Source organism: Tetrahymena thermophila (assembly GCF_000189635.1).
Source record: "Tetrahymena thermophila SB210 genomic scaffold scf_8254636, whole genome shotgun sequence".
NCBI lineage: Eukaryota > Ciliophora > Oligohymenophorea > Hymenostomatida > Tetrahymenidae > Tetrahymena > Tetrahymena thermophila.
In genome coordinates this window covers 268554-285948 of record NW_002476405.1, presented here as the reverse complement: position 1 = coordinate 285948, position 17395 = coordinate 268554, and the positions used below count along the sequence as shown (strand labels likewise).

Sequence of the window (17395 nt, the reverse complement as noted above, 5' to 3'; positions counted from 1 at the left end):
ACTAATTGTTTCACTTTTTGATAAATTCTATTTAATTTATGTCACCCTCAATCAAATTTTTTGTCTATTATTTTACTTTAAGTAAATAACCATTTTGTTTAAATATAAATACACATTCTAATAAATCTTATTTTTTTATTTTTATGAATTTAGATACTTAAAATTAATATCAACTATTAAAATTATTGATAAATCTTTTTAAAAAATAAATTAATATTAGATACATCAGATATTCTTCTATAAAAATCAATATATGTTTAAACCTTATCAGCTTAGATCTTTAGATTTTTAGTTTGTCTCTTCAACAACTAAAAAATCTTTTTAAACTCCAGCAACTCTTTAGAGCATTCAATATTAAGGTAACATAATAAATAATATCCTCAGAATTAGTTTATCTTAGACCTTTGTTAGCTAGTCAGACAGCGAATACTGAGAAACCATATACTATTTCCCCATTTAGGATGGAATCAGCTTGCAGTCATTCGAAGCTAATTACAATAAAAAAACTATTAAAGGTATTATAAAGGATAAAGATTAAGCAGAGTAAGAATACTAAGAAAACAAGAGTCAAGGCAACTTTGTTACATATGCTGAAATAAACTCTTTTAAAGATTAGGACTATTGTAAAATTCAGCTAGGCAATTTACCTCCTAGTCAATAAGTAGAAGTAAACATTATCTTTTCTTAATAATTGAATTCTTTCATAAACAAATATTTTATTGCTCATATCCCTATAATATACTGCAACGATGAAGTTTCAGCTAAATTAGGTAAGAATTTATTGACACTTGATTTATCTTGTACAGGAAAAATCCTTTATGCTGAATCTAAAGGCTATTAGGCAGAAAAAATAATGCTTGATGATTAATCAGCGAAATTTAATATCAGCCAAGCTCTTTTACAAAAGGGTAAAGACTACTATTAACTCATTTATTCATTCGATGGAATGTTCAATCCTCAAGTCATTTTCGGCTAAAGTAAGATTTTTAATGAAGACTCTGTAAAGAGTGCTATTCTTCCCGTATGTCACTCAGCTATGATTTCATTCATTCCAAATTTTAATGAAGAGATTACCTAGGAAATAGATGATACTATTAGAGCTGCAATAAGCAATGGAGATGATATTTTTAGTGATGAATATTAACAAAAATTAAATCAAGAACTAATAGATCATTTAAATTCTTCTAGAAGCGAGTTCATATTTATTTTGGATAGAAGTGGATCTATGAGGGGTTAGCCTATTCGCAGGGCATGCGAAGCTATTATTCTCTTTCTAAAGAGTCTCCCTAATGATAGTTACTTCAATGTTATAAGTTTTGGTTCTTCATTTGAAAAATTGTTCCCATTTTCAACTAAATACACAAGTGAGAGCTTAGAAAAAGCTGTTTAAATAATAAATAATTATGATTCTGATTTGGGAGGAACCGAAATTTACAATCCTCTTCATAATGTTTTTATCATGAAAAGGATTTCAGGATATAACAGACAAATCTTCTTATTAACTGATGGTGAAGTAGATTCTTCTGAGCAAGTAATAGAATTAATTAAGAAAAATAACAAATATAACAGAGTTCATTCAATTGGGTTCGGCTTTAAAGCTGATCAGTATTTAATAAAAGAGAGTGCAATTGCTGGAAAAGGTATTTCCAAAATAGTAGATTAAAATTGTGATTTGTCTGAAGTAATTATCAATATGCTGTCTTTGTGTATAACTCCTACTTTTGATGAATTCAAAATAACATATGATAACACTGTTTTTGACTCGACGTACCCCTCTTCTACAGATTTCCCTTGCGTTTTTAAAGATGAAATAATAAACATTCATTTCTTTTTCAAGCCTCTTTTAGAATTTTAAAGCTTGACAGAATAATAAAAAAAAATATAAATATAATATTACGATTCTCATAAATAACAAAATGTTTTGAAAGAAATAGAACTGTAGATGCAAGACAATTTTACTAGCAACCACTAACTTCAAGAATCAGTTTTTAAGATAGGAAAGTAATTATATTTAAATGAAAATATCTAAAATTAAAGATTGAGTAGCTAACTAATTTAGCAAGCAATTGATTTTTAACTTCTAACTTCAAAAACAGCTTTGATATGCTTTATTGAAGAGATAAATGATGAATAGAGAATTTTATACAAAAATATAAATCACAAACATATACATTAAAATATGAAAGATGAGAAATATTACTCAAAATTATCATCACCTAAACCTCACTTAATGTTTGACTGTTATTTTGATAGCGAATTTGTAAAACTAGAATAAGAATCAAAGTCCGAATCCGAATTAGAATTAGATGAAGATGAAGAATAAGAAGAAGAAATAGAAGTAGAAGAACAACATTAAATTGATATCAATAGATATCTTAATAATAATAAATGTTGTATAAATAAAAACTATAATAGACTTCAAAACATTAATAAGGAATTAGAATAATCTTTTGTAGAAGATTAGAAATCTTGCTAATTAAATTAATATCTCTCAAAAGGGTTTAATACCATGTATCCATCTTCTGGTATTTCAAATGTAGAAGGATAAACCAAAGTTGAACTATCAGATACATCAATTAAAACATAGATACTAAATTAATAGAATGTTTAAATTGAGTAAAAAAGATTAATGTAAAACAAATCTTATTTGCCAAAGTTAGAAGTTTTATTGAATTTAGTAAATTCTTAAGGAATATGGAATTTTGATCATCATTTATTAATGCATCTATCTTAAATAGATGAGAATAATATCATGTAGCTTTGTTCTCAATTTGCCTCAAAGGATGCCTTTATGACTCTCTTTATCCTTATCATCCTTGAGATAAATTATAGCTCATAGAAATCAAAATGGGTGCTCATCTCTAAAAAATCTATTAGTTATGTTAAGTCTTAACTAAATAAAAATCAAAACTATAATTCAATGAAGCAAAATATCTAATAATTAATTTCTAAATGAAATTTAATAATACTTTAAAAAAGTCACAATAATATTAATTAAAAATATATAGAATAAATATGTTCACTATTTATGAATTTTATTTTAACAAAAATTTCTGTTTTTTTATGTTGATAATGTACTAAATATTTTTAATTTTTAAAAAATATTCACATACTCATTTCTACCTAACTAATACTATATATTGTATTATATACATTAATTAGTATGATTAAGATTTAATAATAATTGATTTATTATCTATTTTGTTATTTTTTTTCCTAAAATCAAATTTTATAAATTATTTGATCTATCTAATAATTATTTGTTCTTTTTAACGAAATGAACTCTTTTTAAAAGTAAATTAATTTATTAATATATTCATAATTAATTAAAAATCCATAAATTTCTAATCAAGTTTTTGAAAAAGAAATAAATAAATGATATAATAGAAATAATATTTTAATAATCTTGAAGAAGTAATTATTTATTTTTTTACTCATATTACTAAACTTTATTTTTTAATAAAAAAAGTTTATAAAATCTGAGCTATAATCTCATTTAGTTCTCGAAATTGATCTATTGTATATCTAATTTATTAACATTATTATTTTTATCTTTTTTTAATATTTAATTTTCAAGTTATTTGTGATTTTATTACTAATAGATACTTTTATCTATATTTTATTCTTTTCTATTTATACAAACATTTTCTTAAATACTTGACATATTTTTACTTTAAACAATTTTTTTGATTATAAATTAATTAATTTGTTTCTTATTTTTTCATATTTTTATTTTTTCCTTCTAGCTAAATTATAAATTTTATACCTACCCTAAATAGATCTTAATTAACACTGGGTTTTCATTATTTTTCCAATTTTTGAGTGTCATTATACTTCAGCTTTAATAAAAAATAAATACTTATTTTATTGTTAATTATAAAAAAATCCCCACGAGCGAAAGTTTTAATTTAATATTTTTTTTAAATATTTAAAAAGTGCAAAATAAATTGATGATGAAGTTGCAACATGTTTAGGTTCTACTATTGCAAAGTGCACTAATCTCTTAAATTTGAAGCTTGATCTCTAGTAAAAACAGTTTAGTTTTTTTGAATTTTGATATTTTTAAAATAATGTGAATTTAAAACAATAAAAATCTTTGAATTTATTTATTTTAATTTTGTATTTTTTATTGCTTGCCTTTTTTTTCTTCGAAATTTAGCTTCATTTTTTTCATTTTAAACATTTGTTTTGAATATTAATTAATTTCTTATTATTTCATATTTCTTCTTCATTTAATCCTTCTAAATTACCAATTAATTATTTATTTTATTCAATATCTAAATAGTGCAAATTATATTAGTGAAATTGGAGCATTAGGCTTAGGTTCTGGTTTAGGATAGTGCACTAATCTCTCAAACTTGAATCTATCTCTTAAGTAAAAGCAGTTTATATATTTTAGATTTTAATATTTATTATTATTATAATGAACATAAGCAATTAAACTCTTTAATTATTTATTAATTAGCTTTTCATTTGGCTAATTTTTAATTTTTATTATGATTGTATTTTTTTTTTATTTTTAATTTAACTCATTTATTTTTTCGCTTTCAACTTTTGTATTAATTATTAATTAATTTTTTGGTATATCATTTTTTTCATTCTATCAAATTAATTATATTTATTTTCTTCAATATTTAAAAAGTAGAAATTCTATTGGTTATCAGGGTGCATTAAGCTTAGGTTCTGCTTTATCAAAATGCTTAAATCTCTCAAATTTTGAGCTTAATCTTTTGTAAAAATAGTTTATTTGTTTTTGATATTTATTTTGTTTAATATAAAAATGAATTTAAAACAAAAATAACTCTAATAATTTACTAATTAGCTTTTTATTAATTTTAATTATTTTTTTTATGATTTAGAGTGTTTTTTTATTTACTTTACTCAATTATTTTTTTTTCAACTTTTGCTTTGATTATGAATCAATTAATTTTTTCCTTTTTATTGATTCAATAATTAAAAAGATATAATCAAATTGGTTAAGATGGTGCATAAGGCTTAGGTTCTGCTTTAGCAAATTTCAATAACCTTTCAAATTTGAATCTTTGCCTTGGGTAAAAATAATTTATTGGTTTTGGATTTTCATACTTTTTAATATAAAAATGATTATAAAACAATAAAGCAGTTTGTCTATACAATTATTTTTGCATTTTATTCGTTTATTTACTAAACCATCTTTTATTTTAATTTATTTATCGGTGCTTTTCTTATTTTTGTTCTTAATTAGCTCATTATTTTATTATTTTCAACTTTTTCTTTGATAATTTATAAATTAATTTCTTATTTAAAAAGCTTTAATTAAATTGGTGACGAAGGTTTATCAAGCTTAGGTTCTTCTTTAGTAAACTGCACTAAACTCTCAAATTTGACACTTGTTCTTATGTAGTTTATTTGTTTTGGATTTTTGGATTTTTAAATTTTTAAAAATAAAATTGAATTTAAAAAATACAACTTTTTTAATTTATTTCTTAGTTTTTTATTTTTTTTATTTTTCTTTTTTTTATTTTTTTATTTAACTTATTCGTTTTTTATATTCTTAACTATTGCTTGATTACTAATTAGTTTATTTTTTATCACAAACATTTTCTTCATTTTTCATTCTTATTAAATAATTTATTATCAATGTGTAAAATTGATTTTTGTTTTCTTTATGCACAAACCGATAGTTTGTTTTTTAGTTATTGAGCCAATATTTTCTAAAATACCCCTCTATTTTAGACTCTGTTTATTATATAATATTTCTTCAATATTTAAATAGGGCAAATTATATTGGTAATGAAGGTGTTTTGGGGTTAGGTTCCTCTTTAGTAAAATGTGCTAATCTCTAAAATTTAAACCTTGATCTCTCGTAATAACAATTTATTTGTTTTGGATTTTGATATTTTTAATAGATTTAAGACAATATTAAAATTGAAATTCATAAAGTTTGGATTTAATATTAATGTATTACCAGGAGAGATATTTATTTCTATATTCAAACTCTTTAAATTTATTAATTATTAGCTTTTTATTTGATCATTTTTTCTACTTTATTCTGATTGTATTTTTATTTCTCCCTATTTTTTTATTTAACTCGTTCCTCATTTCATTTTCAGCTTTTACTTTTAATATTAACTCATTGATTTCATTTATTCTTCATTTTTTCCTTCTAACTAACTAATTAATAATTTTTTTTCTTCAATATTTAAAAGTAAAAATGAAATTGATGTTGAAGGTGCATCAAATTTAGGTTCTTCTTTAGCAAAGTGCACTAATCTCTTAAATTTGATGCTTGATCTTAGGTAAAAGCAGATTATTTATTTAGAATTTCAATATTTTTTACAATAATAATGGATTTAAAACAATACAAATATTTGAATTAATTAATTTTTTATTTGATTTATTTTTCTTTGCTTTTTTTTATTTATTTACTTATTTAAAATACTATTTAAATACATTTTATTCTGTTAATTTTGACTTATAATTTACACGAATTTATATTAAAAGTTTCAACGAAATCAATGAATCAGAAGAATTAAAAATAAAGAGCAAGTGTCTTAAATCAAAAATATTAGTTGTCTTTTAAAATAGTTAATGATAATAAACAAATAGTGAAAAATTTTTCAATAATACTATTTTTTATAATAGCTTTACCTTTACTATTGCTTAAAAGAAATTTATAAATTATTCACAAAGAGAGATAAGAAGAAAACTGATTCTAATATCATTATTATTTTAGCATAAGCTATTTGAATAAATATTAATATACTAATTAATTAAAAATATTAATAAATATCAAAATTATATACAAAATCCCTAGTATTAGTTGGAATAAATAAGTATATAATTGTGTATTAATATTTGAATTATACAATATAATATGTTTTTTTTAAATATATTGTAAATAGAATACTTAATTAACCTAAAATAAATAGAATTATAATTAATTTTATAAATTCCCCTTTATTCTTAATGAAAAGCTTAGTTATGAAATTGAATTTTCCTACTTATATATAATACAATATATAAATTTAACTAATAATAAAAATGTTTAAAAATTAAATATTTAATAACAAAATTAAGTTTTATAAATATTTTTATTTCAATTTAATTTGTCATTTTAAGATAATTATCAATCTTTATTATACAGATTTCTATTTATTAATCTCTTTAGCTTTAATACCTTTTTTTTCACAAGCCTGAAAATCTGAAATGGTACACTAATTTGCAAGGTTAAGTTTTTAAGAAAAATGCAGCTTTCCATTACAGAGACCAAATCTAATATCTGAACATTTTAACTTTTAAAATTGCTAAAAATTTAAAATAATTATTATAAATCAAATAAAAATTAATTTAAGTTTAATTATGATTAGAAATAAATTCTTAATATATTTTTTAAATTATTGAAGTTAATTTAAAGAAAAAAGATCTCAAAAATATATTTACTAAATGATGAGTGTCAAAGAGAAGAGTTTATTACAGTTGGCTATGGCAGAATTTAAACTTAGTTAAGCTTATTCATCAATTTTACATTTGCTTTAAATAAATTAAAAAATATTTTTAAATTTACAGTCATAAAAAATAGGCACTCATTAAATTAATATAAATTAAAATAAAATTGGGTTTATTGGAAAATGATAATTATTGAAAATAGATATTTATTTATTACGAAAAATTAAGTGACAACTAAAGTAGGTTAGAACCACATTTTTTTATACTATTACCTAAGTATACAAAACCTATACCTTCAATCTCACAAGAACTGTTCATATTTGAGGAAATATTCGTTGTTTATAAAAAAATAAATTAATTATAAGTTGGAGATAAAATATAAAATCTATATTAAAATTTAATTGAAAAAATAATTTAAGTAGCTAAATCAAATAATCACTAAGTTTGTTCTTTTTAATAAAATTGTTTAAAATAATATAAGACAGACTCGAAATTATAAATTTAATAAGTATTTTTATATTACCTAAGGTTTAAGCTTAGATATTACAGTTTAGTTAAATTTTCTAAAGCAAGACCTAAAGTAAATACACCTTTATCACATATGTCATTTGAACTTATATATAAAATTGATATAATTTTGTTAATTAAATTAATAATCTAGAGTTATAAAAAAATATATAGATAGATAGATTCATATCATTTATTCTAACAAAAATTTCAAGCATCAGAAAATCAAATAAAATTTCCTTTTTTTCTTTAAAAATTTCATCTAAAATTATTAAAAAATGTTTATTACTCAAGACTGAGTGACAAACTCAAGAGTTTTGAGCAGTTTGAAAAACCAGAGCATAAAGATTAGATACTGTATTTATTTATACTATTACTCCTTTAAAATATTGGATAAAATGATTTATTGAAGTACTTAAATCAAAAATAGAATAATAAAATAAATAATTCTAAATCTTGTTGAGTTTTATATTTATTCTATTTATTAAATTTAAATTTATTCTTATACTTGAGGATTAGAGTTAAATATTCAAGATTTGACAGTTTCTATAAAGCACAACTGAGACCTGATGCACCCTTGGCACCAATTTTATTAAATCTTTCATAAAAATTAGTTTTAATTATATAGTTTGAAATAATAAAATATTATAATAAAGTAAAAACCAAATAAACAAAGAAATAAATAAATAAGTAAAAAAAAATAATTGAATAGACTTATTTGTTTTTTTAAAGATTAAAAAAAAAAATATGAAATTTATAAAATGCATTTTTACGTAAAATCTAGTGATAAATTTTAGAGTTTAGTACATTTTGCTAAACTATTTCCAAAATATAAGCCACCTTCTTGACCTATTAAGTTATTTCTTTTAATGAATTAATTTCAATTTTATATTTTAATTCTTAACACTATTTAAAATTTCAAATAATACTTGAAATTGATTGAAAGACTTTAGAGGTTAGTGCAATTTTCTATGCAAGAGCCTAACAATTAAGCACCAGTTTACTGAATAGAAGGAATACTTTTATATATTTATATATAATTTTTAACAAACAGTTGAAATGTGTATAAAATTAAATAAAATAACTAATTTGGTTTGCTTTTTATTAGCAAGGTATTAGAATTATAAATAAAAATATAAACAAATATACTTTTAATCTGTATGAATATCTAGTGTTAAATTTTATAATTTGGCACATTTTACTAAAAAAGAACCTAAACTTGATATTTCGCTATCACCAATTTGATTTTAACTTTTGATTTTATTATGAAAAGATATTTATTTGTTTTTTAGTTAGTTTGTTTAAAATAATTAAAAATTAAGAAGAAAAAAAATATATTCTTTTTATTCTTTCATTTTTATCCAAAATTTTAATTAATTTAAGAGTTGATCCTAATATTAATAGAAGGGAGGGGATATTAATGAATGAATGAATGAATAAGTAAATAATATAAATTTGTCTTAGAATAATTTTATATACATTTATTTTGAATTATAAAAATTTTGACGAAATAATTTATTGTTTATCAATTAATTAATACTTTATATCAGGTAAAAATAAATTGAAAATGAATGGAAATTATAAATAAAAAATAAATTAGTAATTAAAATAATTAAGTAAATTTACAAGAGGCTAATTGTTAGCGTTGAAAGATTCATAAAATCTAAATCAGAATTTAGACCTTCTATAGAGAATCCGCTAATTTAATTCTTTCTTTACAAGTATTAGAATTAATGTTACAATTAATATTTAATTTTTAGTGCTTTATTTAAAGATTTTTTAATGTATGGTTTTAAATGTTATTTTTGATTTTAAAAGTTAATTTTAAATGAAAATAAAGCAAACAATTAATACTATCTTTCCATACTTAATTTTGTAAGAACATTAAATATCTTTTAAAAAAACTTAAAAATATCTCTTTTTACTAGAGGTAAAGTTTTAAGCTAGTCAGATTACTACATTTTGCTAATGATTAAATTAAGCACGATAAACCTTTTTTTGTTATTTGATTACTCCTTTTAATATTTAAAATTAAAATTGCAATTATAATATATATAACATTTATTTTATTCATATATCTATAAGTTATTTATAAAATAAAGAAGCAAATTAAAAGTTTATATTTAAATTAATAATTTTTTACTTGAGGCTAAGAATTAAATTCGTAAGATTACTGCAATTATTTAAGATAATTCCTAAATTCTTGGCTTCTTTATCAACAATATCATTATCACTTTTTATTTTATGTATTTTGAAATGATTTAGTAAACAAATGAACCAAAATATAAATTTAATAAAGTCAATTTTACTCTAAATTGAGAGATAAACTTGTGAGATTAGTACATTTTGAAAGAGGTGAATGCAAACGTTAAGAGAAATAAATTTTGTTTTTCCTTTTAATTAAAAATTTGCTTACAAATAATATATGAAAATGCATGTTTAATGAAATAAATTTTCAAATAATAATAAAAATTCAAACCAATTGAATTAAATAAATAAAACTAACATTAATTTTATTAATACAAATAAATATTTTAAAATACCTTAGATCAATACTGATGTCAGTAAGAGATGGAAGCTCAGAAATCAAAAGCTTTTAATTAATAAAAAATAAATTTAACTGTATATTTTTAAAAAAACTAATTACATCTTTCATATTATTAAAATATTTTTTCTATTATATCATTCTTGTTTTTTTTTAAATTTAATATGATTGAAAATTAATGAATTCCTAGCTAATAAATTTCTCAAATTAATAATTTTTTTCATTATTTCAACATTAAAATCAATTAATTTTAAGAATTTTTTGAAATATAAAATTATTTTTAAATTCACAGTTAATGAATAATAAATTAAAATATAAAAATATTTAATTGATTAAAAAATATTTTTATTTTAAAATTCTTAAATTATTGGGCTACTAAAAAATGTGTGGGATTTAAGTTTAATATTTAAAACTAATTAAAGAGGTATTAAAATATATGAAATCAATAAAATATTTATTTAATGATATAATTATTCTCAATATTAATTTAGAAAATTATATTTTTAATAATTCTATCCCAAAATTTAATAATAAAAACTAGGATTTTTTAGATAAAAATGAAGACTATTTTTTGATATGTTACATCCAGTAGCTAAATTTTCAATTCATTTAATTTATTATTCAAGTTTCAATTTTTATAATCAAAATTGATGTCACCTTCAAAAATTAATTTGTCTACTTTATATCTTATGGGATAAGGATTAGAATTGATAGAGACGCATAGTTATATTGTAAATTATTGTATTGTTATTAATTTGGATTTAGAGAAGATTTTGCTTCTCTATAAATTGTTTATATACCAATTTTATATAATATTTATTAAATATTTAATTTCCATCAAATCAGGTATTTTATTATTAATTAATAAACATCATCAAAAAATACTATGTTTAAACTCCTTAAGCTCAAATCTTAAGATTTTTAGTTGATATCTAATATATCTTAATCTTCTAAAGTTCCTGCTACTCTTAAAAGTGTTGAATATAAGTGCCAAATCATAAATAATATTCTTAACATTCATTTATCTTAGAATTTTGTTAGCAATTCAAGCAGCGAGTACTCAGAAACTATTTACTATTTTCCAATTTTTGATGGAATTTGTTTAGAATCATTTGAAGCTAAATACAACGAAAAAACCATTAAAGGTATTGTAAAGGATAAAGATCAAGCAAAGAAGGAATATTCAGAAAATAAGAGCCAAGGTAACTTTGTTTCATATGCCTAAACCACTTCTGTAAAAGATTAGGAATACTGTTAAATTGAGCTAGGCAATTTACCTCCTAGTCAATAAGTAGAAATAAAGATTACTTTTTCTTAATAATTGAATTCTTTGCTAAACAAGTATCTTGTTGCTCAAATTCCTTTAATATACTGCGAAGATGAAATCTCAGCCAAATTAGGTAAAAATGTGTTGACTCTAGATTTATTCTGCACAGGTAAAATCCTATATGCTGAATCTAGAGGCTATCCAGTCGAAAAAATAATTCTTGATGATAATACAGCAAGATTTAACTTGAGTTAGGCTCTTTTGCAATAGAATACAGACTTTCAGCTTATATTTTCATACGAAGGCATGTTCGATCCTCAAGTTATCTTTGGTTCAAGCAAGATTTTTAACGAAGATTCTGTTAAGAGTGCTATCCTTCCTGCAAGTCATTCAGCAATGGTCTCATTCATTCCTAACTTTAATGAAGATATTACTTAAGAAATTGATGATTCTATTAGAGCTGCAATAAATAACGGTGATGATATTTTTAGTGACGAATTCTAATAAAAATTAAATCAAGAGCTTATTGATCACTTAAACTCTTCAAGAAGTGAATTCATATTTCTATTAGATAGAAGTGGATCTATGAGTGGGTAACCTATTCGTAGAGCATGTGAAGCTTTAACTCTCTTTTTAAAGAGTCTTCCTAACGATAGCTACTTCAATGTCATTAGTTTTGGTTCCTCTTTTGACAAGTTATTTCCTTCTTCAACTAAATACACTAGTGAAAGTTTAGAAAAAGCTATTTTACTTATCAGTAAATACTAAGCTGATTTAGGAGGTACTGAAATATACAATCCACTAAATAATGTATTTGTCTAAAATAAGATTTAAGGCTACAATAAACAAATATTTTTGTTGACTGATGGTGAAGTAGACTCTCCTTAGTAAGTAGTAAGGCTAATTAAGAAAAATAACAAATACAACAGAGTTCACTCAATTGGTTTTGGTTCTGGAGCAGATTAATATTTGATAAAAGAGAGTGCTATCGCTGGAAAAGGTATTTCAAAGTTAGTTGATCAAAAATGTGACTTATCTGAAGTTATTATTAATATGCTTTCATTGTGTATAACTCCAACTTTGGATGAGTTCAAGATAACGTATGATAATAGCATTTTTGATTCAACTTACCCTTCTTGTACAGATTTTCCATGTGTCTTTAAGGATGAAATAATAAACATCCATTTCTTTTTCAAACCTCTTGTTGAGTTACAAAATTTGACAGAATAATAAAAAAAGATATAGATAGAATACTATGACTCGCATAAAAAACAAAAGGTGTAGAAGGAAATAAAATTGGAAATGTAAGACAGCTTTACTTGCAATCCACAACTTCAATAGACTGTTTTTAAGATAGGTAAATAATTCCATTTGAATGAAAAAATCGATGAAAACTCAAATAGCTAGTTAATTTAGCAGGCAATTGACTTTTAGCTTCTAACTAAAAAAACTGCTTTGATATGTGTAATCGAAACGTTAAATGACGAATAAAAAATAATGTATCAAAATCTTAACCACAGTAAAAAATATGAAAATACATAATAGATTTATAATTAAGAAAGTAGTATACCTCCTCCTCCTATAGGATCTTTATTTGGCATGAGTTTATAATAACCTAACTTTTAATACTGTTCTAATCCAATTAGCTTTGCCATTTAGTAATAATAAGCTCTCCCATAATAAATACCTAATTATAATTAAATGGGATACCAATAATAAAATTATTGTGATCCTATAATGAATTTTAACGCTCCTCCTGCACCTAGCTCTTCTTATCTTCCTCCATTTGGCTGTAGTATTCCTCCTCCTCCTCCTGCTCTAGCTAGCTGTAGTGCTAATACTTTTAATATTCCTCCTCCTCCTCCTCCTGCTCTAGCTAGCTGTAATGCTAATACTTTTAGTAATCCTCCTAATAAACCTAATTATAGTGCTATTTCTTCAAGTATTCCTCCTCCTTCATTTGGTAAATCAAATATGATTTAGAAATCTTCAGTTCCATATTATAATTAAAACTCAGTATAACAGCAATAATAGCAATAAAATGAATCTAAAATTTAATCTCATTAGCACCATAAAAACGATTATGATTAATAATAAATATAAAAATAATAATTATTTGAAGCTGATTGTCAAGATAGTGATGATGATGAATGTGAATTTGAGGAAGAGAATTCAAGTTTTTAAGAAGAGCAAATATAACCAGAATGTGTTATTGATGGAGACTGTTTAAGTTTTTAAGAAAAAGAGCAAATATAACCAGAATCTCATTAAGATAATAAAAATTTAAATAATAATTTTTCTATGTCCTCTCGTTAAAGAGCCTTAAGTCCTTCAAATGTTATTAAAGATTAAAAATAAAAAGAATTAGTTTAAGTTGACTAATTATGCAGAAAATAAATTAATGAAATAAAATAATAGCATGCTTCAATTCAAAAGCTTTCAGAAAATGGTTAAGTGTCTTTGCCAAAACTAGAAGATTTATTGAATTAAGTAAATTCTTAAGGTATTTGGAAATTTGATGAGAATTTAGTGATGAAATTATCTAAATTAGATCAGAGTGTTACTTAATAACTTTGTTCTTAATTTACCTGTAATGATGCATTTATGACTCTTTTAATCTTAACAATCCTTGAAAAAAATTATGCTTAGTAAAAATCTAAATGGGTTCTAATTTCTAAAAAATCTCTAAGCTATGTTAAGTCTTAATTAAATCAAGGCCAAGACTTAAATTAAGTTAAACAAAATATTCTATCATTTATTTCTAGTTGAGATTATTCATTCATTAATAATCATTTTTTATTTTTTTTTATGTAATTCTAATTAATTTAAGATTTTATACTATGTCCAATACAATTTTTTTTAAATATCTAATATTTCTTTAGTAATTTTACAAAAAAATAATTTTAAAAATATTTTTTAAATTAACTAAAATATACTAATATTTATTTTAAGCAAACAAGTATCTAAATTTATCATGAAGTTTAATCAAAAAATTTTAATCACAAATAAAAAATCAAAATTCCACAAACATTTTTTTTTGCGACTTATATGGTAATCTACGGTAAGTGTATTTAATAATTTCATATTTACTTTTCTAATATTAAACTTATTACTTAATCAAACAAAAATGCTACAAATTAAATAATTTCTAAAAGATTTAATAAAGCTAATTTAAAAATTATAAATTTTTATAATGTGATCTATCTTATTGATTAAAAATAAATGAAATTAATAAAAATAAAAAATAAAAAAATAATATTTATTTATTTATTTATTTATTTATATCGTACTAACACGTTTTAACACAAATCACAATATTTATTTAATTTTAATAATCATATTATCAATCAATTTTTCGTTTCTTTTTATTTAGATTGCTAGAAAATAATATTGAATATTTGATTTCTAAAAATTAGCATAAGTTATTATAAAATAAATAATATCCATTTTATTAATAATTTTTTATTTGTATTTAAGCTCTCTAAGTTATTGATTTTATAGATTGAAAAATGAGGTGAAACTAGATAAGTATACATAATTTAATTTGCTATTAAAATAGTTTTCAGAATAAGAATAGCTATTTGCTTGGTAATCAATTATATTTATCAGAAATGAGATAGATTTTAAGAAAAAAGCAATAGATAGATTAAATATTTCAAAATTTAATTGATTTTGCATTTATTTCTGATGAGAACCTATCAATTTTGGCAGTGCGCCAAATTTTTAGTTAAGAAATATCTAAAAAAATAATTGATTGAAGAGAGCCTTATAAATTTTGTATGAAAAAAGCACTATTTTGCGCTCACTTAATTGAAAATTGAATTATGAGGCATAATAAAAATATTGAAAAACTCTTTGGTTATTATATTTTGATAAAAATTACATTAATTAACATCCTCAATTAAATAGAATAACAAAAAGAAAAACAAAGACTTAGTAAAAAAATAAAAAACTTTTAAGCAAAGATGAAAAGTTTCGATTTAGTTTTGGTAACAGGAAACAAGGCCAGCGATAAATAAATCTTTTAAATGTTGTCTGGAAAGAATGTCATAGGAACAAATATTAAATGTACTACTTAAATAGAATAAAAGCTCATAAAACCCATGCATTTCGAGCTATTGATCAATAAATCTGGTAGAATAACTATAATACCTTTAACTTCTGGTATGCAGATAATGCAAAAGAATAAAAAATTGAAAGAATTGGATGTCAATCAATGTTATGATTTGGAAATAAAATAATCCTTTTACATCGAAAGAACTTATGCTTGCTATCTTGAGGAAGCTGTCACCAAAAAAAGCCCAATCTAACCTAGCTAACAGGGCAAATAGTCAATTTGGAATTTAAAGAATAATGCACAGAACAATGAAGATAAAAATAAAAAGAAGCTGAAAAAAGAAGCTATGGATATCGATAGCTAAGTTTTGAGTGAATCAACTCAATCAAAATCTGATGAAATTGATGATTTGGCTGATGAGGATTATGATAACTAGGAAGAATAAGAAGAAATAGTTAAGGATGAAATAAAGCGCAGAAAAGCTCCTTCTAATTCATCTAAAAACTCAGTTTCTAAGAAAATAAAAAGTCCCAATTCATGTGAAACAACTACTATCATGTAAGCTGAAAAAAAGATTGAAGTAGAAGAATAAAAAACAAATACAAAATAAAACAATAACAATAAACAGAAAAAACAAGTGAGAGTCATTCTCTCCAATTGCAATCTGACCAACGCTGAAAAAAATAAAATGATTAAGTTGGGAGCTGTTTTTGTAGAGAACTAGGAAGAAGACTTTGATGTAGTTGTTATGGAAGAATTCAGAAGAAGAGCTAAACTCTTAATTGGTTTGAACAAAAAGGCTTGGATTGTCAGCAAGGGATGGATTTTAGATTGCATTGATGATGATGAATTAATTACAGATTTCTGTGAGTATCTAATTGAAGTACCCTTAGAAGACCAAAAGAAATACAATAACCTTAACCTGGACAATGTATAATATAACATACAAAAGGGTAAAGGATTCAAATTATTTGAAAACTGCTCTTTCTTCCTTCAAGGTTAATATAAAAATATCTTAATTGATGAACTCTAAGCCATTATTATAAGTGGAGGTGGTAAAATCATAAATAACCTTAACCATAGTTTTTCTTCAGATAAGTAAAAGTAAATTGCAGTCATTGAAGACCCAAAGAAAATAAAAAATCCTTTGAATAACACCCTTTATGTTGATCCTGAATATATTCTTTTATCAACATTAAAGCAATAAATTCAAACAAAATGCATTTACAATATTTGATAAGCTTTAAAAAAGCCAAAACATTTACTTTTTTCAATGAATAAAATAAATACTTACTTTGTTTGTTTGAAACAGATGCCTACTGTTTCAAAAAAAACTTTATTTATTACTTTAAATTAACTATTATAATTTCATTTGTAAATAAACAATTATAAATATATATTAAATATGAAACAATCAATGTATTCTTTTTATAATTTCCTCTTTAAATTTTTATAAGAAAATTTTATATTTTTTAAATAATTTTTTAGAAAATATTTAATTATTAATAAACAGGATTCATATAAACTATTATTTACAGGTTATATATATTTAATTTATTTATAAGGAAGCTTTTAATTTTAAGTAGCTTTT

At 22.0% G+C, this 17395-nt stretch overlaps 5 protein-coding genes across 5 annotated transcripts; 3 read left to right on the top strand and 2 right to left on the bottom strand. All coding sequences in view use genetic code 6, as the record gives it.

Moving 5' to 3' along the window:
• Positions 1-253: 253 nt before the first annotated feature.
• Positions 254-2956, top strand: TTHERM_00490740 (von willebrand factor type A domain protein; the record flags this gene model as incomplete). The annotated part of the gene is made up of 2 exons (XM_001016851.2): positions 254-359; positions 516-2956. The coding sequence occupies 2 exons, from the start codon at positions 254-256 to the stop codon at positions 2954-2956; spliced, it is 2547 nt and encodes an 848-aa protein (XP_001016851.2).
• A 419-nt stretch (positions 2957-3375) lies between these two features.
• TTHERM_000490739 (hypothetical protein) lies at positions 3376-6574 on the top strand (the record flags this gene model as incomplete). Its single annotated transcript, XM_012797807.1, has 10 exons — positions 3376-3414; positions 3470-3519; positions 3937-4026; positions 4286-4375; positions 4643-4732; positions 4962-5051; positions 5290-5379; positions 5756-5845; positions 6189-6278; positions 6484-6574. 10 exons carry the CDS (start codon positions 3376-3378, stop codon positions 6572-6574), a joined length of 810 nt encoding a protein of 269 aa, XP_012653261.1.
• A 534-nt stretch (positions 6575-7108) lies between these two features.
• Positions 7109-11065, bottom strand: TTHERM_000490738 (hypothetical protein; the record flags this gene model as incomplete). The annotated part of the gene is made up of 16 exons (XM_012797806.1): positions 7109-7286; positions 7423-7512; positions 7646-7738; positions 7952-8041; positions 8225-8314; positions 8444-8533; positions 8709-8798; positions 8865-8954; positions 9085-9186; positions 9562-9648; positions 9861-9950; positions 10079-10168; positions 10245-10328; positions 10479-10528; positions 10583-10670; positions 10857-11065. 16 exons carry the CDS (start codon positions 11063-11065, stop codon positions 7109-7111), a joined length of 1611 nt encoding a protein of 536 aa, XP_012653260.1.
• A 1874-nt stretch (positions 11066-12939) lies between these two features.
• On the bottom strand, positions 12940-14526 carry TTHERM_000490737 (transmembrane protein, putative; the record flags this gene model as incomplete). The annotated part of the gene is made up of 1 exon (XM_012797805.1): positions 12940-14526. The coding sequence occupies one exon, from the start codon at positions 14524-14526 to the stop codon at positions 12940-12942; it is 1587 nt and encodes a 528-aa protein (XP_012653259.1).
• Positions 14527-15712: 1186 nt separating this feature from the next.
• On the top strand, positions 15713-17041 carry TTHERM_00490710 (BRCA1 carboxy-terminus (BRCT) domain protein; the record flags this gene model as incomplete). Its single annotated transcript, XM_001016848.2, has 1 exon — positions 15713-17041. One exon carries the CDS (start codon positions 15713-15715, stop codon positions 17039-17041), a length of 1329 nt encoding a protein of 442 aa, XP_001016848.2.
• Positions 17042-17395: the final 354 nt, after the last annotated feature.